Source organism: Herpailurus yagouaroundi, unplaced genomic scaffold, assembly GCF_014898765.1.
Source record: "Herpailurus yagouaroundi ecotype Mexico unplaced genomic scaffold, PumYag 530, whole genome shotgun sequence".
Taxonomy (NCBI): Eukaryota; Metazoa; Chordata; class Mammalia; order Carnivora; family Felidae; genus Herpailurus; species Herpailurus yagouaroundi.
Window position 1 is genome coordinate 9047554 of NW_024412747.1, and position 19949 is coordinate 9067502.

General features: G+C 50.5%; 1 protein-coding gene and 1 long non-coding RNA gene across 5 annotated transcripts in view; one reads left to right on the forward strand and one right to left on the reverse strand.

Annotated features, from left to right (window-relative positions):
• GALNT2 (polypeptide N-acetylgalactosaminyltransferase 2) overlaps window positions 1-19949 on the reverse strand; it is a 194846-nt gene that overhangs the window by 98145 nt on the left and 76752 nt on the right. Inside the window, exon 1 of one of the 4 annotated variants that reach the window (XM_040464848.1) lies at window positions 4809-4835. The exons of the other annotated variants lie outside the window; for them this stretch is intronic. Within the exon in view, the coding sequence (XP_040320782.1) occupies window positions 4809-4820 (12 nt within the window). The 5' untranslated portion in view covers window positions 4821-4835. Of the gene's footprint in view, window positions 1-4808; window positions 4836-19949 lie in introns of those variants that run through there. 4 annotated transcript variants of the gene reach the window in all.
• LOC121023138 (uncharacterized) lies at window positions 18229-19045 on the forward strand. Its single transcript, XR_005787252.1, has 2 exons — window positions 18229-18725; window positions 18897-19045. It is a non-coding gene; the product is annotated as an uncharacterized LOC121023138 (long non-coding RNA).

Here is a 19949-nt window from a genome sequence, read left to right on the forward strand (position 1 = left end):
CCCATGGCACCAAGTGTGGCACTGGTCTCAGGTTGGTCACATGATAATAAACGGAGTTGGGACCAAACACCCTCACACTACTTACTCAGATTGATCTGACTGGCTTCGTCCACTTTGCAGTGGAAGCTTTTCATGACAACCCCCCCCCCCCAATACATCTACATACATGATGAATCATATTTACACCCGGGGGGGGGGGGGTGGGGAGGGGGTGTGGAGGCTCGTTTCAAAGGGGAGACGTGTGAAATGCAACAGTGTGGAGAAGGCTCCAGTGCCCAGGACCCGCTGACAGGCGGGACGTGTTACCAACTGATGTGTTTCCTCCCATTTAAGAGAAAATGATGCGGTGACAGGCAGGTCCTCTTTTCAGTGACAAGTAGAAACGGCTAAGATTAGAGGAGTAATGATGCGGTTTGATGCTGGGTCAGAAGTTGCAGAGCATTCAAGGCCTGGGACCCGGTCAGCCTGCTGTTATTCCCGGGGGGCGGCAGCCTCCTCTCTGCTTTGTGTCTCTGGCTTGCAGAGGAGGGATACTGACATGGAACTGACATGCGGAATGACTAACGCAGGCTGAACACGGGACTGCGGATCAGGCTGCAAAGTGGGTTCCCTCAGGGAGGTTTCTTTAGCCAGAGGTCTCCCACCCATATCAACGATCACGGAGCAGGGAGGATGCTGCTACCCCCCACCCCACACCCCCCACTCGTCTTCACTGTTTGGACCACAGTGTGGGAAAGACCCGGAGAGAGCCTCACCTCTGGCACTGAGGCTGTCTCTCCCTTGGGAAAGGGCATATGAGCCCAGATAATGCAAAACGCAATCTCCTGTCCTCCCACTTACTCACGTACCTGGGCTCATAGCTATTATTAAGCGTATTTGAATTGGGTGAGTTTTCACAGAGTCTTTAGAAGTTCTAGATACACACTGTGCCCACGCTGTTCTTACGAATGGGTAACAGAAGCAGTCTGTTACCTGAAGCACAAATGGTGATCAAGTCAGGCTGGGACTGAGATCAGATGGAAATAAATGACCGAGTGATGTCTATTTATCTAGCATAATTAGAGAGAGCAGCAGCCAAAATTCATCTCGTTTCTAAGAAGATAAAAGAGCAGTAGGTTTTTGTTTTTTTTTTTTTAAATTTTTTTTTTCAACGTTTATTTATTTTCGGGACAGAGAGAGACAGAGCATGAACGGGGGAGGGGCAGAGAGAGAGGGAGACACAGAATCGGAAACAGGTTCCAGGCTCCGAGCCGTCAGCCCAGAGCCCGACGCGGGGCTCGAACTCCCGGACCGCGAGATCGTGACCCGGCTGAAGTCGGACGCTTAACCGACTGCGCCACCCAGGCGCCCCAAGAGCAGTAGGTTTTAATAAAATGACACGTTTTTCAGAAATAGTCAATCCAATAGGTTGGTTTATGGCACAGTTACAAAAATTAATTCAGTGTAAATATAGCTTTATTTATTTAAGGAATATTCCCCATCATATTCCCAGTATGATCTGTCTTTGTTTCAAAATAAGAAGAAATAAAAAAAATAAATTAAAAAAATTAGAAGCGGGGGCCTAGGTGGCTCAGTCGGTTACGTGTCCGACTTCGGCTCAAGACCTGATCTCAGTTTGTGAGTTCAAGCCTCGGGCCTTCTGCTGTCAGCACAGAGCCTGCTTTGGATCCTCTGTCCCCACCTCTCTCTGCCCCTCCCCCCCTACTCGTGCGTGCACTCTCTCTCTCTCTCTCACAAAATAAGCATTTAAAAAAAAAAAAAAAGTAAGAAGAAATAAATAAAAATTGGGCTTGGCTTTTGCCAGAGAGGCTGCGGAGGGAAGGGCTGTGAAAGCTGCTTCCGGGTCACGGGCGTGGAGGCAGAAAGGCCTCTGTGGTGGTGTTGGGGCGGGGACAGCGAGGGTCAGCGGGCTGTGCAAGCAGCCTTTTCCATACTAACAGATCACCATCGACTTGTTAAGGGCACTGATGGGTCCAACCCTTCTTGTCCCAGATGGGAAAAGCGATCGGCAAGGGCTAAGTGTCTTAGGTTATCAACCAGCGCAAAATAAGTTCCCTCAAAACCGAGGAGCCTGAAAACAAGAAACATTTATTATCTCACCCAGCTTCTCAGAGTCAGGAATCTGGGTGGTTCCGGCTCACGGTCTCTCAAGAGGCCGCAGTGAAGACGGCGGCCGGGGCTGCCAACCATCTGAGGGTCTGACCGCGCTGAGGGGCCGCTCCCAAGGGTGTTCACTCACACAGCCGCCGGGGGAGGCCACAGTGCCTTACCACGGACTCCTGCCCAGGGCTGCGCGAATGCCCTCGCAGCGCGGCAGCTGGCCTCCCCCACGGTGAGAGATCTGACGGGAGGGGAAGGTTGGGGGGGGGGGAGACAGACAGAGGGAGGGAGGCAGACGCCAGGACTCCCTTCACCACTTAGTCTTGGAAACCACACACCGTCACACCGGCCACATTCTGGTGGCGGGGAGCACATCGCTACGTCCAGCCCACGTTCAAGGGGAGGGGAATCAGAGCCCACGTTCTGGCAGAAGAAGACTGCCAAAGAACTGGTGAACGTGTTCTGAAACCACTACATTCATTCCATGCCCAAGACCTGAAGGGTGGCGGAGGGGAGGACAGAACACGGCTACAGCCCAGTCAGTTATCCACACATGGGGGCCACGAGGCGATGAGAGCCCGAGAGCAGAGTCACAAAAGGGTCAAGCCTGTGCAGTAAAACGTTCCCTCATCTCACGTGGACCTCTTGTCCACAGGCCAACATAAAGACTAATGCCACGTAGGGTAACGTGTTTGGATCCCGAATCACCCCGGAAGCAAACATACCTCCACGTGTAAAACCAAGACGAGAAAGGTGGATGCACATTGTGGGCGCATCAAAGGCTGCCTTTGTAAATGTTAAGTGGCTAACACTTGTATTTGGTAACAGAGATAAAAATATCACTGTGGGGGGGGGGGGGAGAAAATAAATAGGTTGTTTTTAATCTCCCGTTACTGAAATATAGTTTCTCACTGTTAAATTTTTTCAGCTGACGAGACCATATGCTCGGAGGCAGATTAAGTAACCAAAAATACCTTCTGAATGACTACTTGGCTTTTTTTCTCCTCAATTGTCTACTTTCCACTGTTCCTTAATGACTGTTCAGTAGCACCTCGACCACAACCAATCCGTACAAAAACATTCAAGTTCTGGGGGCGGGGGTGGGGGGAAAGGCCAGGTTGCCAGATTTGTTGAAAAGATGTGATCATTTATATTTCCACAGCCCAGTGACACTGAAAACTAACTGAATTGTTTACCTGGGGGCAAATTTAAAAAAAAAAATTGTTTTTTAAATATTTTGGAGAGAGAGAGAGAGAGAGAGTCAGAGCATGAGTGGGGGAGGGGCAGAGAGAGAGGGAGACACAGAATCTGAAGCAGGCTCCAGGCTCTGAGCTGTCAGCACAGAGCCCAATGTGGGGCTCGAACGCACGAACCATGAGATCATGACCTGAGCCGAAGCTGGATTCTTAACTGAGTCACCAAGGCGCCCTGCAAATTTAAAAAAAAAAAATTTTTTTTTAACATTTATTTCTGAGAGAGACACAGCATGAGCAGGGGAGGGGCAGAGAGAGGGAGACACAGAATCTGAAGCCGGATCCAGGCTCTGAGCTGTCAGCGCAGAGCCCGACGTGGGTCTCGAACCCACAAACCGTTGAGATCATGACCTGAGCCGAAGTCGGATGCTTAACCGACTGAGCCACCCAGGGGCCCCCACCTGGAAGCAAATTTTTAAGAGTCGACTTAGTTCCCTGCTAAAGACCAAGAACTCCCACACCCCGGCATTCTCACTATAAAGTGATCTACAGAGGAACCAGAAGGACTATTTATTGTTTCTAATGTTTCTGGGTGGGTATCCCCTCCCCCCAGAATAGTACTGGGAAATAATTCCTAGGTCTTCTTATGAGAGGATGAAAAAAACCTGCTGATGTGAGGTGTCACATCACCTATTTGAAATTCTTCTTTCCAAATAGGGTGTGTGACCTGTTAATAAATTGGTGAATGGAATTTTAACTCACTGGGAAACAGTCTAAAAATGTTACAATACCCAAGGAAAGCCCCTTTAGTTAGGCTAGTAGTCAGATCACTTTGAACCCTGACCAAACATCTGCTAAAACCAGAAGCCTGTACCCTACAAACACTATGCATTTATAAAAGAGAGAGCTTCTATAACATCATACAGCAACTACACTTAAATAACATTTTTTTAAATCAAAGCAGTGAGACATGACAGTAATTAGAGGAAAAAAAAAAAAGATTTCCACTTCTAAATAAGTTCCCACTGAAAGCAATAACTTAAGAGGAAAAGTATTCCCCTACCTCCCAATCAGAATAGAAAGGGAGCATAACATACTGTAGAGACCAGAACTATGCTGGCTCAGTCGCTCAACCATTTCTGAATATTCTCCAAGGGCACCAGTGAGAACTCCCCCACCCCAGGTTTCATTGCTGGGGGAGAGCTGGTCACACAAGCTGGAGGAGTAGAAAAAGCTCAGGGTGAGCTTCCAACAGCAACCTCCAGCCAGTTTCCAAAACCTTTATTCAGGTTAGTGTCAAAACACAGGAAGGGCTGAAGAATCGGGACCTACGGGGAAGGAAACAAGACAGAAAGCCCAAGTCTCCCGGCTTTCTCCAAGGCCTGGTCCTGCCCCAGCCAACTGAATCACAACCTCTGGGGATGGGATCCAGCTGGACTGTTTTTCCAGACGCTCCCCAGGCAGCGCTAATGCACAGTCAGGGTTAAGAGCCACCAGTCTCGCTGATGCGCTTACGGTTTTTCCCATTCACGACTCCAACTGAGCTCATGAAACCCAATGCTGCTAAAATGGAAGGGCCAAGTGTCTACGGTGGGTTCAAGTCACAGGCTGCTTCGTACATGATCGCTTGCTCACACATGAAAAACACACTATGATAAAGGTCACGGCTTTGTTTGGTTCGCAGCGTCGTCTCAGAGAAATGCAGGCTGAGGTCACGGCTTTGTTTGGTTCGCAGCGTCGTCTCAGAGAAATGCAGGCTGCCGAGCAGTACCGTGGGGGCTGCTGGTTGTTTGGAAGCTGTAACGATCCCGTGGACCGAAGTCGTGAGTCAGAATAGCACTGCTATTTCTCCCCTGTTATTCAACTTTTCTAACATGCAGAGGGCCAGGGGCATCACCCTGCCCACTCTCTCCGTACACGGCCAATTGCCTTAATTTAGTCATCATCTTCCTGTTTAGATCCCCGTGGCCACGTACAGATGCAAGGTCCATCGGTGCCCCGGCCCGCTCAATCCAGAAACTCCAGAACCTGAGACGCACCGAGGAAAGGTTTTGGGGTGTGTCGTGGGCATGGCAAAACGATCCGTCCTAGCCCACGAAATGTTGCCAGGGCTCTGCTAGACTGTAAGGCACCAAACAAGTTACACATGAAGTCTCATCACTGAGAACATCAAACTTGCCTTCCTCCGATTTGAGGGACCTGCCTTCCCTCATTAGCTCATTCACTGATTGGTTAACAGGTATACGTCTGTTATTTCTGTGGTCTTCCTCCCCAAAACCCTTAACCCCAGTCTCATCAGGAGAAAAACATTAGACAAACCTCAAACACGGGGTAGTTTCTTTTCTTTTTTTTTTTTTTACCAAATCCTTGACCAGGACTCCTCAAAACCATCCAGGTCACCAAAGGCAAGAAAGGCTGAGGACCGTCATAGCCCAGAGGAGCCTAAAATGATCACTCAAAGAAAAACTCAAGAAATCTGACTAAAGTAGGGATTCCAGTTCATAACAACATATCAGTATTGGTTCTTTGACTATAATACATGTATCATACTCATTTTTTTAATGTTTATTTTGAGAGAAAGAGAGAGAGAGAGAGAGAGAGCATGTGCACACGCGAGGGAGGGAGAGAGAGAGAGAGAGAGAGAGAGAGAGAATCCTAAATAGGCTCCGAGCTGTCAGTGCAGAACCCAACGTGAGGCTTGATCCTATGACCTGTGAGGTCATGATGTGAGTCTAAATCAAGAGTTGGGACGCTTAAGCGACTGAGCCACCCAGGTGCCCGGGTAGGATACCAATTTCAGATGGTCGTACTAGGGAAAACTGGGTGCAGGGTCTATGAGGCTCTCTGTACTAAGTTCCCATTTTTTTTCTCCTGCAAATCTAAAGCTATTCTAAAAAATAGTTTAAAATTTTTTTTAATTAAACGTGTGCAGAGATCTTATTTACATAAAAAGAAAATAATTACATTAAACACTCCTGGTTCGACGTCTGTCAACTACGTATTTCTAGGCTGTCTTGTCACTTTCTAATAGCAATTTCAATCCCACTCCCTCTCCCGGCAGGGAGCTAAGGTGTGAATCTCTTGATAAATGCTGATTTTAAAGCCAATTGTTGCAATGAGACACAGAGCCCAGGAGCAGTCTATTTCACACCACCATTTTCTCTTTTCAAGAGCAATCAATCCATCCTAAACGCCCATGTTCACAGTAGATGACCAAAGCACTAGGTGGCCCAGGGCGGGGGGGCACGAGGCAGGCTATTAACATGCAGCTTTTCTGCATCCCTGCTCCTAAATAAGATTTTATGAAGCAAGACGGCTCTGGGGCCAAGTCATAAACATTCCCGAAGGCAAGAGCAGCAGTTGTTTAATCCAGAGCCCCCAAGTTAGCTGAGCACCTGCTATTTTAAGGAGTCGTTTACAGCCTCATTTTTTTAATCGCGTGATCGGATTCCACCTCTTTCTTCCTAGAATCAGAGAAATAGCATCTCCGATTTCGGGGAGGGAGGTCTGCGACAAAGCCGCTTTCTAACTGCTGCTTCTTGTTCTGGAATTTTCAACGTTAGCTGAAGCAGGTTCTCTTACTTTAGAGAAATGATGAATTTCCGCAAACTTGACAAGAAAATGGCTTTTTAAGAAATGTTTATTTTGGAGAGAGGGAGCGTGTGCACAGGCATGAGCAGGGGAGGGGCAGAGGGGGGGGGAGGGAGAGAATTCCAAGCAGGTTCTGCACTGTCAGCGCAGAGCCCGACTCGCGGCCCGATGTCACAAACCGTGAGATCATGACCTGAGCTGAAAATCAAGAGTTGGACGCTTAACCAACTGAGCCACGCAGGCGCCCCAAGAAAATGTCTTTTTAGAAAAAAAAATGGGTGTTTTAGAAATATCATTTCTCCTGTGACGTGTGCAAAAAGCAACTGCGTATTAAAGTGTTAATAAATGATTAATTCTCAACAGAGGAGAAAAAAGGAGAGAGAGGTTAAGCAGGCAGTCAGCACGGCAAGGTGTCGAGCAGCCAGCAGGGACAGACAGGTGGCATCCTCACCAGCCTTTTACCGCCAAAATGTTCCCCCCCCCCAACCACTGCCCTCTACCCACGCTGCCCCACCTTCTCCCTCACCCCGATCACCACCAGGATTCCCCTATGCCCGGCAGCAGCCGGACCTCTCTGTCAATACCGTGGCAACGCTGCGTCCCCGCTTTGCTTCAGCTCAGAGGTGTATGGGGTCTCACGGAACTAACCGCGCTGCAATGCTTGCTACCCTGTCAAAAGCAGGTGCCACTGACTCGTACATTTACTGATGAAATCCCTCCCCTGGGCACCTAAGGTCCATACAGTTGGTTCCTTCGTTGCTCGGTTCTGTAACCACTGGCGTCAAGAACTGTCTAAGAGAAAGAGCCTCCCTGGGCATCAGATCTGTTTTCAAGAGCATCTCCGGGAGAAAAGTGAGTTCTAGAATGCCACGCCTTAAAGCGCTCCAAGGGGCCCCGGGTTGGAAACTAAATGGAACATTTTCAATTAAGTTTTTGTCCCTCCCTTACGTAATCCCAGAGCGTGAGGGTCAGAAGTTCCTGGTGGCACAGCCCAGGTACAGCTGACCAGGTGCGAGTGGGAGGGAGGATCTCTTACCAAACCCTCGCCCCGTACCCAGCACTGGGCCGGAACCGGTGTTTTCTCGCTTGCTCCTCTGCCCACCAAGGCGGATACGGCAATTCTTCCCCACCCTGAGGCTCCCCTCACAGTACCTCACCCGTGCCCCTCAAAGGGGAGACGCTCAGTTCAAGTACAGCTCGGATTTCAATTCCTTTTCCTTTGGGGACAATTAAATTCAGAGAGACCTGGGCGTTGGAAAAAGGAAAGAAACAGAGAAGCGAGGGGGAGAGGAGGTAGCTTCCCCAAAGCTGCCCTGGGATAGAAGGGGAGGGTAGCGGGAGCCCAGCACACCTCCACGGCCAAGGCCAAGGCCATGCAACCTGAGGGCTGAGGAGGGAGGTGTTGGGAAAATATATGATAATTCGTGGCAAGGTGAGTAGGTAGGACGATGGTGACCCACGTGGGTCTTTTCAGAAAACCAATGAATGTGGCCGGAGGACCGGAAAAATTCCACGTGTGAGGCACGCAAAGCAAGGAAAACACACTCAGGAGCATCTCCGTGAGGCGGTGGGGAGAAACCATCTCAAGTTTCTAACAAATGAGCAGCAGCACACGGGAACTATACAGCATTCGCCTTGATTAGTTTAAAATTTACATGTTCTCATGAGCATTCTCTTCATTCAGGGCGCGGTGGCTCCCTGCCCGCCGTAGGAACGAAACCCCCCCCCCCCCCCCCCAGCCCTAGGATGGCTGGCCCAAATCTGTTTTTTCTCACCGGGACTTCCTTTTATTAGTCGCAAATTCTTCTTTCACAAAGGATTTGCGCAAACAGAACACGGGCATACATCGTTAGCCCAACTTTATGGGTAAGTAAACAGACGGGGAAAGTAGGTTGCCGTAGTACAGCCTGAGCCCGGGTTCCACGCCAGCCTGTCCCCAAACACTGTTTTCTTCCACTGCGCCACGCTCTTTTCTTAGGAGGTTATTTAGATCAGATCAGAGGGGGCCAAGTGGGGCGTTCGCATCCAGCCCCTAGTTTGTGTGGCACGTAGTGGAGCCCTGCACCCCAGAACAGGGAAAGCCCCAGCCCAGCCGGCAATGTCTGGTCCAGGGATGCTGATTGCCCCGGGAACCTCCCTCCCTCTTGTGTTCTGCCAGGGGACAGGACGGACAGTGCCGGTCGGGGGCAAGCTGTTTGATCCCTCAACCCCTGGCAGGTTTATTTACACATCCATTCTCTGCCTGCAACAGCTGGGACATTTTCCACACTATTCCAGCACGCGGGATTACAACATGGGTTGCAAACATCCCGCTATCTTATTAAAAAGCAAAAGGAGACAGTGTAGATTAGATCAACCTGACCGGAACTCAACTGGGCACCACGTATCAAGAGCTGGAAAGACACTTACAACCTTTAAGCTGAGAAATCTCATTTCCGTGAGTTTATCCTAATGAACTAACCTGAGATCAGGAGCAAGTGTTCTGCATGAATGTTGTAGCATTGTTTCTGAGGAAAAAAAAAAAAAAAAAAAAGAAAGAAAAAACTTAAAACAGTCCCCAGGAAGAAGGCTGCTTAAATTGTGTTATAGCCCCTCAAAAGAGTATTATGCAACCATTAAAAATTATAATTATAGGGATCACACAGCCATATGCAAATGCTTATAATGTGTTAAAGGGAAAAGCAGGAAACAAAATTTTATGTACACAATGAAACAACTATATAAAAATACGTAGCCATATGGATTAGCTTGGAATGAAATGCACTAAAATAAAAAAGGGTTGTGTTAGCGTGAAGAATAATGAGTTTTTGTCTCTACTTCTCAAACTTTCTGTCATGTTTTTAAATTACCTTCATGAATAATAAATTTAAACACAGACATGTTTAGGTTGGAACTTCAAACCTATGCACTATTTCATATCATTAAGGCGTTATGGCAGTTGGCTTGTATCTGGCGGCAGGCTGGGAAGACCGCCCAAAGCAGCTGGAGAACCCCGGGGCGGCACAGGAGCTGTTTCTAGAAAGAGGTTGTGAGCCTGGCCTCTGCTCTCAAGGCGTTAGGTGAAGATGCTATTCTAGAACCCAGGGAGGTCTCCATCTTCCCTCAGGAATTGGGAAGGTCCCTGCTGTCCCGGACAGGGTTTGGCTCTTCCAGGCCTGCCGAGGGGCCCTTCTTCTCTGTGTCCATCTCCTTCCCTACCGACCATTCCCTCCAAGAAACTGGTCAACAAAAGACGGAACTGATCTTGTGTGCTTATGGCCACTGCTGGCACTGACCTTTGGAACTAAGAGGTACACTGGACACGAACCTTGAGTTCGCAGGAACCTACGTGCTCAACTGCCCCTGTCCCTCCAATGCAGAACATGGACGGGATGAAGCTAACAATAGCAGTGCCGCCACCTCCACAGAACTGACATACAGAGAAGTGGGGCCGCTCTGCGCCACGAGTGGTAGGGTAGCTGTAGGATGCTGCTTCTCTCATTCTTCACTGAGATGCGGTATTAACGCCCCCATTCAAAGACAAGAAAACTGAGAACCAAAAAGAGGATCAAAGGCACGCAGCCGCGTCCAGCGTCACACCCTGCTCTGAGTGGTCCAGGGTCTGTGCTCTATCCACAACGCCCAGCCAGTTCAGGGATGGACTGGCTGACCCAGTGCCTGCTCGGACAGTTAGAATAGCTAAATCCGGCTCATCTAAGTGAAGTGTCTGGCTCACAGTTTGTTAGACAGTAAGTGGGGACCGCCCATCCTTCCTCTTACCGTCTCTGATTCCATTTCAGAAAAATTGTAAGTTACGCTAATGTTGCGTTTCAAACGTTGTTCTCCTTACTCACACACTTTATCTCGTTTAATCATAATGGGAAAGATGGGGAGAAGGTGATTTGCTGCAAAGAGCTCAGGCCTTGCAGGCAGATTCAGATTTCCTGAGCCGGAGCTCACGGCAACAGGAATCATATCTTCCATCCACGGTGAGGTTGCAAGAATTAAATGAGGTAACATGCATCATGATGATGCTGGCAAGGACCGACAGTAGGTTCTCGATAAAAAGTGAGCCCCTGTCCCACACAATCACCTTATAAGTCATACGGCACTCCATTTTGTAGCAGAGAAAACTAAGGCACAAGAAATCACCTGAGTTACCCAAGACCCCATAGTTACTGATAACCAGTCACAAGCCTTCGTTCCACCGCAGACCCACAGAGTCTATGGAATTCAGGAATCACCACCAAGAAGTGCGGACTCCACAGAATCTGTCCAAGTGGTGCTTGTATCTCATCTCTGCACTGAGGTCTGAGAAATTAACACTCTCTTTCAAGGTAGGGTTTTGTTTTTTTAATGCTGCATTCCAAAGAGCCTATTTACATGCTAATTTACTCCCTACAGGCCAAAGATTGATGTGTCCATTGGCTTTGGAACAAGAAAGAACTAGATGCAAATCCAGGTTCCAGAACTTTATAAATGATCCATCTAATACTTTTTTTTTTTAATGGTTCTTGTTTGTTTGTTTTTGAGAAAGAGTGAATATGTATGAGCAGGGGAGTGGCACAGAGAGAGGAAGAGAGAATCCCAACCGGGCTCCGTGCTATCCGCGTGGAGCCCGACGCGGGACTTGAACCCACAAACCGTGAGATTAGGACATAAGCTGAAACCGACAGTCAGACGCCCAACCCAGAGCGAGCCACCCAATCACCCCACAGTCTCTCTAATTCTTGGCAGCATTATCCAGAAGGCTAGACTCTGGAAGGATTAGAGTAGGTGTATGGGAACACCGCATATGCTCCGATATCCAAGCCGCATCGTAACAACCTTGACGATGTGTCCGACCAGATATAGTAAGTGCTGGGAGGAACGCACTAGAGAGCTGGCTAGCTTACATGGTTGCGAAAAACGGCAAAGTTCATCTGAGTCCAATCAAGCAGCACATGCAAACTCACTTTCATTCCTGTGTACACGGGCTTATGCAATAGCACTATAACCCTGAATCTTCCCAGCACAACTTCCCCATGAACTAGGAGTGCCGGGAAGTTTTTAGTTTTTAGGAAATTTTGCTAGTGGGTCTTACCCAAGGTTTATACCCGATCTGCTGCCAAAAGGGATTGGGTAGCTTAAAACCAAAGACCTAAATAGCAATGTAAAAGAGATGAGACACCGAGACTGAGGAAATGAGGAAACAAAATGCTGTGGTCGCCGTGAATTTTAATTCTGAGCTTCCCAGGGACAGAAGTAAAAACGGAGTAAGGGGAACGAGAATTAGGATATAATGAGACTCCGTCATAAGCCAGAATATATGGATGCAAGCAAGTAACCCGCCAAAGACAAAATGGTACGTGATCAAGTCGGAATCTCAATTCAGACTAGACTCCGAAGGCTATGTATGCTGCAACTAACTGCGTTTTCGGCTCCCAAGTGAAGTCATAAGTACCTTAAGAGAGACTGAATTTCTGGTGGAAAATCCGCAATTTGTCCCGAAAGTAACGGATTGATTGCAGGGGATTAAACAGGGTCAGGTTTCTCGGCCCCTCCTCCCACGGGCGCTGGAGTAAAAGGGCCCTCCCCTCGCGGACGCTAGGCTTAGCCACGTGACCTCCTCTGGCCAATCGGAAGCCTGGGACCACCAGGCAAGGCGGGGCTTGCCCTCTCGGAACACAGCCCCAGGGACCAGGCCACCACGTTCAGGGTGACTTGCCAGGCAGCACCAGATGACGACAAGGATGGGGAATGAAATAATACAGGAAATCCTCAAGAGCAGCTTACACAAAACCGGAAGCGATCTTCCGTGGCCGTCGCCCATAAAAACCCTGGGAGCGCGAGGTGAAAGGCCAATCAGTCAACGGATTCTGCATGAAGCAAAACCAGTACCGTCCACACAGGCGGAGCCAACAGCCCCCATTTTAGATATTATACCTCCCCCTGAGTAAATAGCAAAAAGGATCCAGGAGAGCCTGTGTATCAGCCGGGCTGAGTTTCTGTGCTTCGGAAGCCATCTCTGATATAGTTATGCATTTAACAAGTTTTGGGTTTTTTTCTTACTTAATGCTTACTATACGCCAGGTCCTTTGCTAGCTAGCTGGCAGAGAGGCAGAGATAACTGTGCGTGGTCAGGCCCTGTCGCCGAGAATATCACAGGTGTAGTGAGTATAAGGTGTGTGCTGTGCTCTCGGGCACGACCTAAGGCTCAGCTCTCGTCCGTAGCGTGGGGACAGCGGTCGCTGGTCACCGCACAGGATTTCCTGCTAGAGTGCCTGACGGATACTATATATTCAGTAACGTCGGTACGGCTATTGAAACTACAACCTTGAAACTCGTGAAGTATCCCTTCCCTATGATACGGACGATGGGCTGGAGAAGTCACCGGTGGGAGGAAGTGGGGAGGGACTTTGAGACGGCAGTGGTCATCCTGCAGAAAAGAGAGGAAGGTCTGACCGGCGAGCAGAGACTTACGACACTGGCCCAGAAGCCAGGGAGGAAGCACCCGGGTGGGTGGATCCTGGAGAACGCACCCCGCGAGATTATGACTTCAGCCTCCTTGCCCTGCCCTCCAACGCGCTCGGGAGTCATTCTGGGCCACAAGGCAGGAACGGAAGGCCTGTGGGCTAACTCCTCCAGAGCTAGAAACAAATTGGCAGACAGGGCTTGGCCAAGGGCTGGAGAGAGCTGGCACTCCCCCAGGATTCCGGCTCCCGAGAGGCATCTTGGTCTACCAGGTGCCAGGAGAAAAGGGACGAAGGGAAGAGGGGGAGCACTGTGGCCGGAGCCAGCCTGCCTACAGGTGGTGGGGAAACTCCATTTCCCTCTCGGAGCTGACCGATTTTCACCTGGCCCTGCCCCACTTGAGACGTCCAATTCGGCCTCCACTGCGTTTAGTGGTACAGCCACGCAGTCGGAACCAAGATGGCCCTGGGTGATCTGGCACCCCGAGGCCACCGCACACCCCACGGTTGCACCCCGAGGCCACCGCACACGCCACGGTTCCCTGTGGACGCCGTGTGTGGTCCTCCGGCTGGCCGTGGCAGCGTCCAGCCCTGGGGCCAAGCACAGAGCAAAGTGACCACCCTTTTCCCACGGAGAAAAGTCTGGCTCGTGTGGTCCCAAACGAGACTTCAGTTTTAAATGTTTTGCTCAGCCCCGGCTAACACGCCGAGCGGGGATCCATGTAAAGAAACAAAATAATTAGGTGAACGTCTCTCGTTGACCCCAGTCTCACACGAGTATCTCCTTTCTTGAGACCCTTCTAATAAACTCCAGGGATTACTAAACACGGGAGAGAAAGCAACAGGACAACTTGGCTTCAAGGGCAAATACAAGTCACGCGCATATAACATTTCTGTGGAGGCAGGAGCAACCAGGAGGAGAAGGGAAGACAGCTCCCTGGGTAAATAAAATATCACATCGATTGCAGCCCAGAGTGCAGGGCGGCTGGTGTTCTCCCCGGGGCTGGGCAAGCTCGCATGTTTACAGACGACGGGTGAGACAGCACGCTTGTGATATGGCTCTATTTCAACCCCGGATTTTTGTCTCATCAAAAGACAGTGTCGGCGTCCTCAGCAGACACGTGGGGTCTGCCCCTTCACCCACTTCAGGCACGTGATGCAAGAATCAACAGGCTGCTGCACAGGCGCCGGCCAAGCCAGCGGCAGGGGCCGGGGCGCCGCGTGGGAACACTGCCTCGGAGGCCGGTGGTCCACAGCTCTGCGGATACGGGGGCAAAGCCATCAGACAGCATTCGTCCAACCGACTGTCGGTGCACAATTTTTAGCCGTGCTAGGATGGCAAAAGGCACGAGCTCCCGAGGGAGAGTGAACCTGACTTGATCGGCCTCCAGGGAGAGAGGGTAGGGACTCTCACCACAGGCCAGGCCGGCTGTCTCATGGGATGTTTCAAGAACTGCCCGCCTACTGGCCGATCCTGCTCTCAGGGGAAGAGGGGGCCCTCTGGCTAAAAACGTTCTGCAGACCAGCCACCGGTCCAGTATGCAAAGTCTGGCAGTGTCACAGGAGGCCTGAGCTTTCGCCTCAATATTGGGCATTTTTCCAAAGCAAAAGCCTAGGGACTTTGCATCTTAGTGTCCCCATCTCCAGAAAGGGGAGCATACGTTAGCGATGGCCTCAACCCCCCCACCCCTCCACATTGTCCTCAACAGATCTGCTGCGTGCAGGCTTGACCCACAAGCTGGAGAAACGCGCTGGCCCCTGGCTGGGCCCTTATCTGTCCCCTGTTGGACACGAAATGCCACCATCACCCTGCCGTCCACTGGCTGGGTGGTCCTGAGGGCTCACTGTTTTATGTTCCCTCAGGTACGGACACTTCCAATCCCCCTGCAACCAGGCTCCACCCGACCCACCCAGGATCATTTCTTTCTTTAAAAAAAAATTTTTTTTTTTAACGTTTATTTTGAGAGAGACAGAATGTGAGCAGGGGAGGGGACAGAGAGAGAGAGCAGGAGACACAGAATCCAAAGCAGGTTCAGGCTCTGAGCTGTCAGCACAGAGCCCAACATGGGGCTTGAACCCACGAGCTGGGAGATCATGACCTGAGCCGAAGTCGGACGTTCAACTGACTGAGCCACCGGGCGCCCCATTTTTTTTAATATTTATTTTTGAGAAAGAGAGAGAGAGAGAGAGAGAGAGAGAGAGAGAATGAGCATGAGCGGGGGAGGGGCAGAGAGAGAGGGAGACACAGAATCCGAAGCAGGCTCCAGGCTCTGAGTTGTCAGCACAGAGCCCGACCTGGGGCCGAAACCCACCAACTGTGAGACTGTGACCTGAGCTGAAGTCAGACGCTGAACCAACTGAGCCACCCAGGCGCCCCACCACCGGAGCTGACTTCTTACTGACCCTCCCAACTGCCCACTCCCGGGCCTGTTCCAGCAGGTTCCCCACATACGATGCGCTCCTTCTCGGTTCCTTCACTTGGCTCATAATCTGTTTTGAATTAAGGTATGCTTTACATGCGGTGAAATCCACTCTCGTGTGCGGCTCTGTGAGTTTTGACAACTGTGCACATTCATGAAACCACCTCCACAAGCAAGACGTAGAGCAGTTCCCCCACTCAAAAAATTCTCCCGCATACCTTAACTCGGCCTCTGGCATCCCCTGAGCAGCCTTCTGTCTCTATAGCTTCGCCTTTTCCAGAACGTCACGTGAGTGAAATAATATGGTAAGTGACCTTTTGATGTCAGCTTATTCCCCGCACCTTGCGCATGGAGATCTGTCCATCAGCACTTGCTCTCCTTCTGCCCCGTGGTGGTAACCCACCGTGTACTTGCCACACTCCTTGTGGGGGTACCACAGCTCGTGCATCCGATCTCCAGCTGGGGACAGCCAAGGGACTTCCAGTTTGGGGCAAACGTGAATGAGGCTGTCATGAATTCCGTGAGCACACGCACTGCCACTGCTCTTGGAGAAACGTCTAAGCCGGACTCCTGGGTGGTACGGGAGCGTATGTTTCACTTGATAAGCCGCCCAACTCTTTTCCAAGCCAGCCGCGCCATTTTGCCTTCCCACCGGTAACACGAGAGTTCCAGCCGCCCTGTATCCTTGCCAGTACTTGGTATTATCGTTTGGGGTTTTTTTTTTTTATTTATTTATTAGGTCATTCTGTATAGGTATATAGTGACACAGGGCAACTTTCTTATTTGCTGGAACTAATGCTTACGACACGCTGGGCGCTGTGCTCAGTGGCTCATTCCCTTTCAATTAATGCCCATTCCAAATCTCCACAGTGAGTTCCGGTATTTTCTCTGCTTTTAAATGAGGAAACGGAGGTGGCGTTCGATCCGAGGTCAAAACGACCACAACGTTCGCGGCCTTAAGTAAGATCTCTCCGAGGATGGCCTTCCTTACACCTTCACGGATTCTCTATAGTCATTTGGGCTCTTGCTCAAATTTCGCCGCCTGTGTGACGGTTTCTCCAAATCGTAGCATAATACAGCCCGGTCTGACCTTGCCTTTTAGGGCCCTTGATCAATTCCCTAATTATTTCCTTTCTCTCCAATTAGAGAACCAAAGCATTCTTCAAGTAACTCACGTGTCTGGTCTCCCCAACACTGCTTTTCATCTTCTCCATTTTAGGCACTGACTGAAACGAATCAGAACACGTAGAAAGTGTCTGGAAATTGAGGGAGAAGGCGTGCTATAAAAAACAGAGGCTACAACTTGCGTGTCAGGGCCCCGAGTTCCACAGTGCTTTATGCAGCCACAACCTGCGGGTCGTATTCTGCCCCACCAGGGGGATCAGAAAGTTCAGGCAGTTTAGTTAGAGAAACTGTGGCAGGTTATGGGTCACTGTAAAGCATCCCCGTCCCCAGTTGCCACCAACTGCTCCATGACCAATAAAATAGCCAGTGTCCGGAAAACAGGGTGAAAACAGCTGGTGACATCACGAAGGACGAACCAGTTTTAGGAAACAACCTTAAAAGCAAAAGAGGCACAAGACGGACTACCGGGGACAAGGGAGACTTCTTAGGACGACAGTGCAAACCAGTGCTAAAGCCAGACCACATCCCAAAACAACACAGCAGACCTCAGCCATGTAACCGGAAGCTGCTGGAAAGCAGTCACACCTGGAGGCCAATTAGCACACACAACCAATTCGTCATGTGCTTGACCCCACCATGTTCCTTTCCCTACAGGATTCAGAAGCCAGGACTTTGCTACAAATCTCCGTACTCTGCTCCCTCCTCTTCCCCAACCTCAGCCCCACATCATCGAACCAGCTAGGCCTACGTGCTGTCCTGTCCCGTGAGCATTTCAGATCGATGACCCCACATCCTAGAGAACGAAAGCCTTTCCCTCTATTTCTATCCATTGCCCACAGAAAGCTCCCAGTCACCTTCACCTCCTCCCTCCCCTCACCCCATCTTCTGTGTTCCAAGGGTCCTACCAAAGTGTCTCTCACACCGCGCCGGCCATCCACAGGGCCAGTGCGCCCAAGTCCGTGGCACGGACTCCACGGTGTCTCCTGACCGGACGCAACGCCTCCCTCTTCTGTCCACGTGGAAGCCACCGAGGAATCTGCCCTTTTAAATTTTTCTTACGTTTGCTGATTTTTGAGAGACAGAGAGAGACAGAGCACAAGCAGGGGAGGGGCAGAGAGAGAAGGAGACACCGAATCCAAAGCAGGCTCCAGGCTCCGAGCTGTCGGCACAGAGCCCGACACAGGGCTCGAACTCAGGAACCGCGAGGATCGTGACCTGAGCCGCAGTCGGGACGCTTAACCGACTGAGCCGCTCAGGTCGGGGAATCTGCCCTTTTAAAGCAACACTTCCATCCTCTGTTCAGAGCCCTGGAACAAACCGTGTGGGCCTCGATGTTTCATTTTTTAGAACTCGCGGGGCCTTCTCTTGACCTGGCCCCTTATCTTGGCTCTCTTGGTCAGCACTCCCTCCTCCTGTCAGCCTGGGTGATTCTTGACCTTCTGTGACTTCCTCCCTCTGCACTCCTCACTTGGAAACCCCGTTTGGGGTTTATAATCACTCTTCCTCTTGGAAATGGTCTTCAGATTATAAAAGCTTTACACCCACAAAGCCTGGATCTGCCCGTGGGGCTGTGCCCGGAGGGTCTCGAGCCGTTGCTACCGGCTCTCCCGGGGACCAGACGCCATTCGGCCACACACACCCGACGCTTTACCCCCCCCCTCGTGGCACTTGCGGTGGAGGGAACTTAATGACCTATGCCCAAACACTTCAATTTCTGATCGGTTTTTGAAGGTTCTGGAAGAAGCCAGAATTTCTTTATCGTAAACATCTGAAGTAAAGGCCGTCCTGAAAGAGCTCCCGCTTGAGTTGTATGCCGCTTCTCGGTCCGCGGACAGCCCAGATGAAGCACCGAGTGGGAGAGAGAGGTGGGCTGTGATGGGTCAGAGGCAGTGGGCCCATCTTCGGGAGCAGACAGAGATTCTAGACAGAGAACCAGAGGCAGGCGGGGCACAGAGAGCCAGAGCTCAGCACGCATGGCTTCGACAACCCTCGGGCAAAGCACAGTGGGTGAGTGCCCTCTGATTGCTGCTCTACAGACGTGGGGGAACGTGACGCCCTCTGACAGGTTGGAACCCACAAATCCGGGAAACTGCTTGGAGGCCAGACACAGGCTCCGCACCTAAACTCAAGTGCTTTCTCTTTTCTTCCTGCAAATTTGTTAGTGAACATGTAGTGTAATATTGGCTTCGGGAGCAGAATGTAATGATTCGTCACTTCCATACAACGCCCAGTGCTCATATGCTCATCCGTTTTGTTTCCTAAATTCCACGTGTAAACTTTAGTACTTAAAACCGAGCGGGGGGCCGCCCTACCTGGGAGTGCTCCGAGGTCTGGAAAACAAAGTCCCAAACCTAGACCCTCCCACCCCCCCGCCCCGCCCCAGCAAAGTCTCAGTCCAAATTTCCCCATTTTCTAAGGACACCAGCCATGTTGGAATAGGGCCCACCGTAATATAATAACCTTAGCTTCATCTGACGACCTCTGTAAAGACCTTGCCTCAAAATGAGGTCACATTCTGAGGGCACGGGGGTTAGGTTTCATCAGATCTTTTTTGAGGGGACACCTATAAATAGCACCTCTCTCCCCGAGGTTTCGCAGTGGGGGGCAGAGTATACAGACAGAAGAGCCCAGACACCTCTCACTCAGCGGCTGGTTTTCACACTGACCTGTGCTTATTCGTTGGCATTCCGTCTGGGTCAAGGCTGTTTCTTAAAGAGGCAGAAGGCACAGCTCTGGCCCAGCGGGGGAAAGCGGGCACAGAGGTCAGTGAGCTAACGGCCTGTGGCCCGTCTCTATTAAGCATCCGCCCCACGTGGAGAAAAGCTCATCCATCGTGGGACGAAGGGCACACATCTTGATTCCAAGCACAGGGTGTTAGGGCAGCTTGATTTCTGACAGGACTGAACAGTGCGCTATTCAAAACGTACAAAATATACATTCCCCTTGCACAATGGGGAAAAGTTCTTGGCATAAAAGCTCAACAGACACTCTGATTATGCAAGCTCTTTTCAAAAAGCGTCGGGCCTCCAAGAAGCTAATCTGACAGAGACTTCTTGTTCTCTCCAAATAATGGGTGAAAAAAGACACCA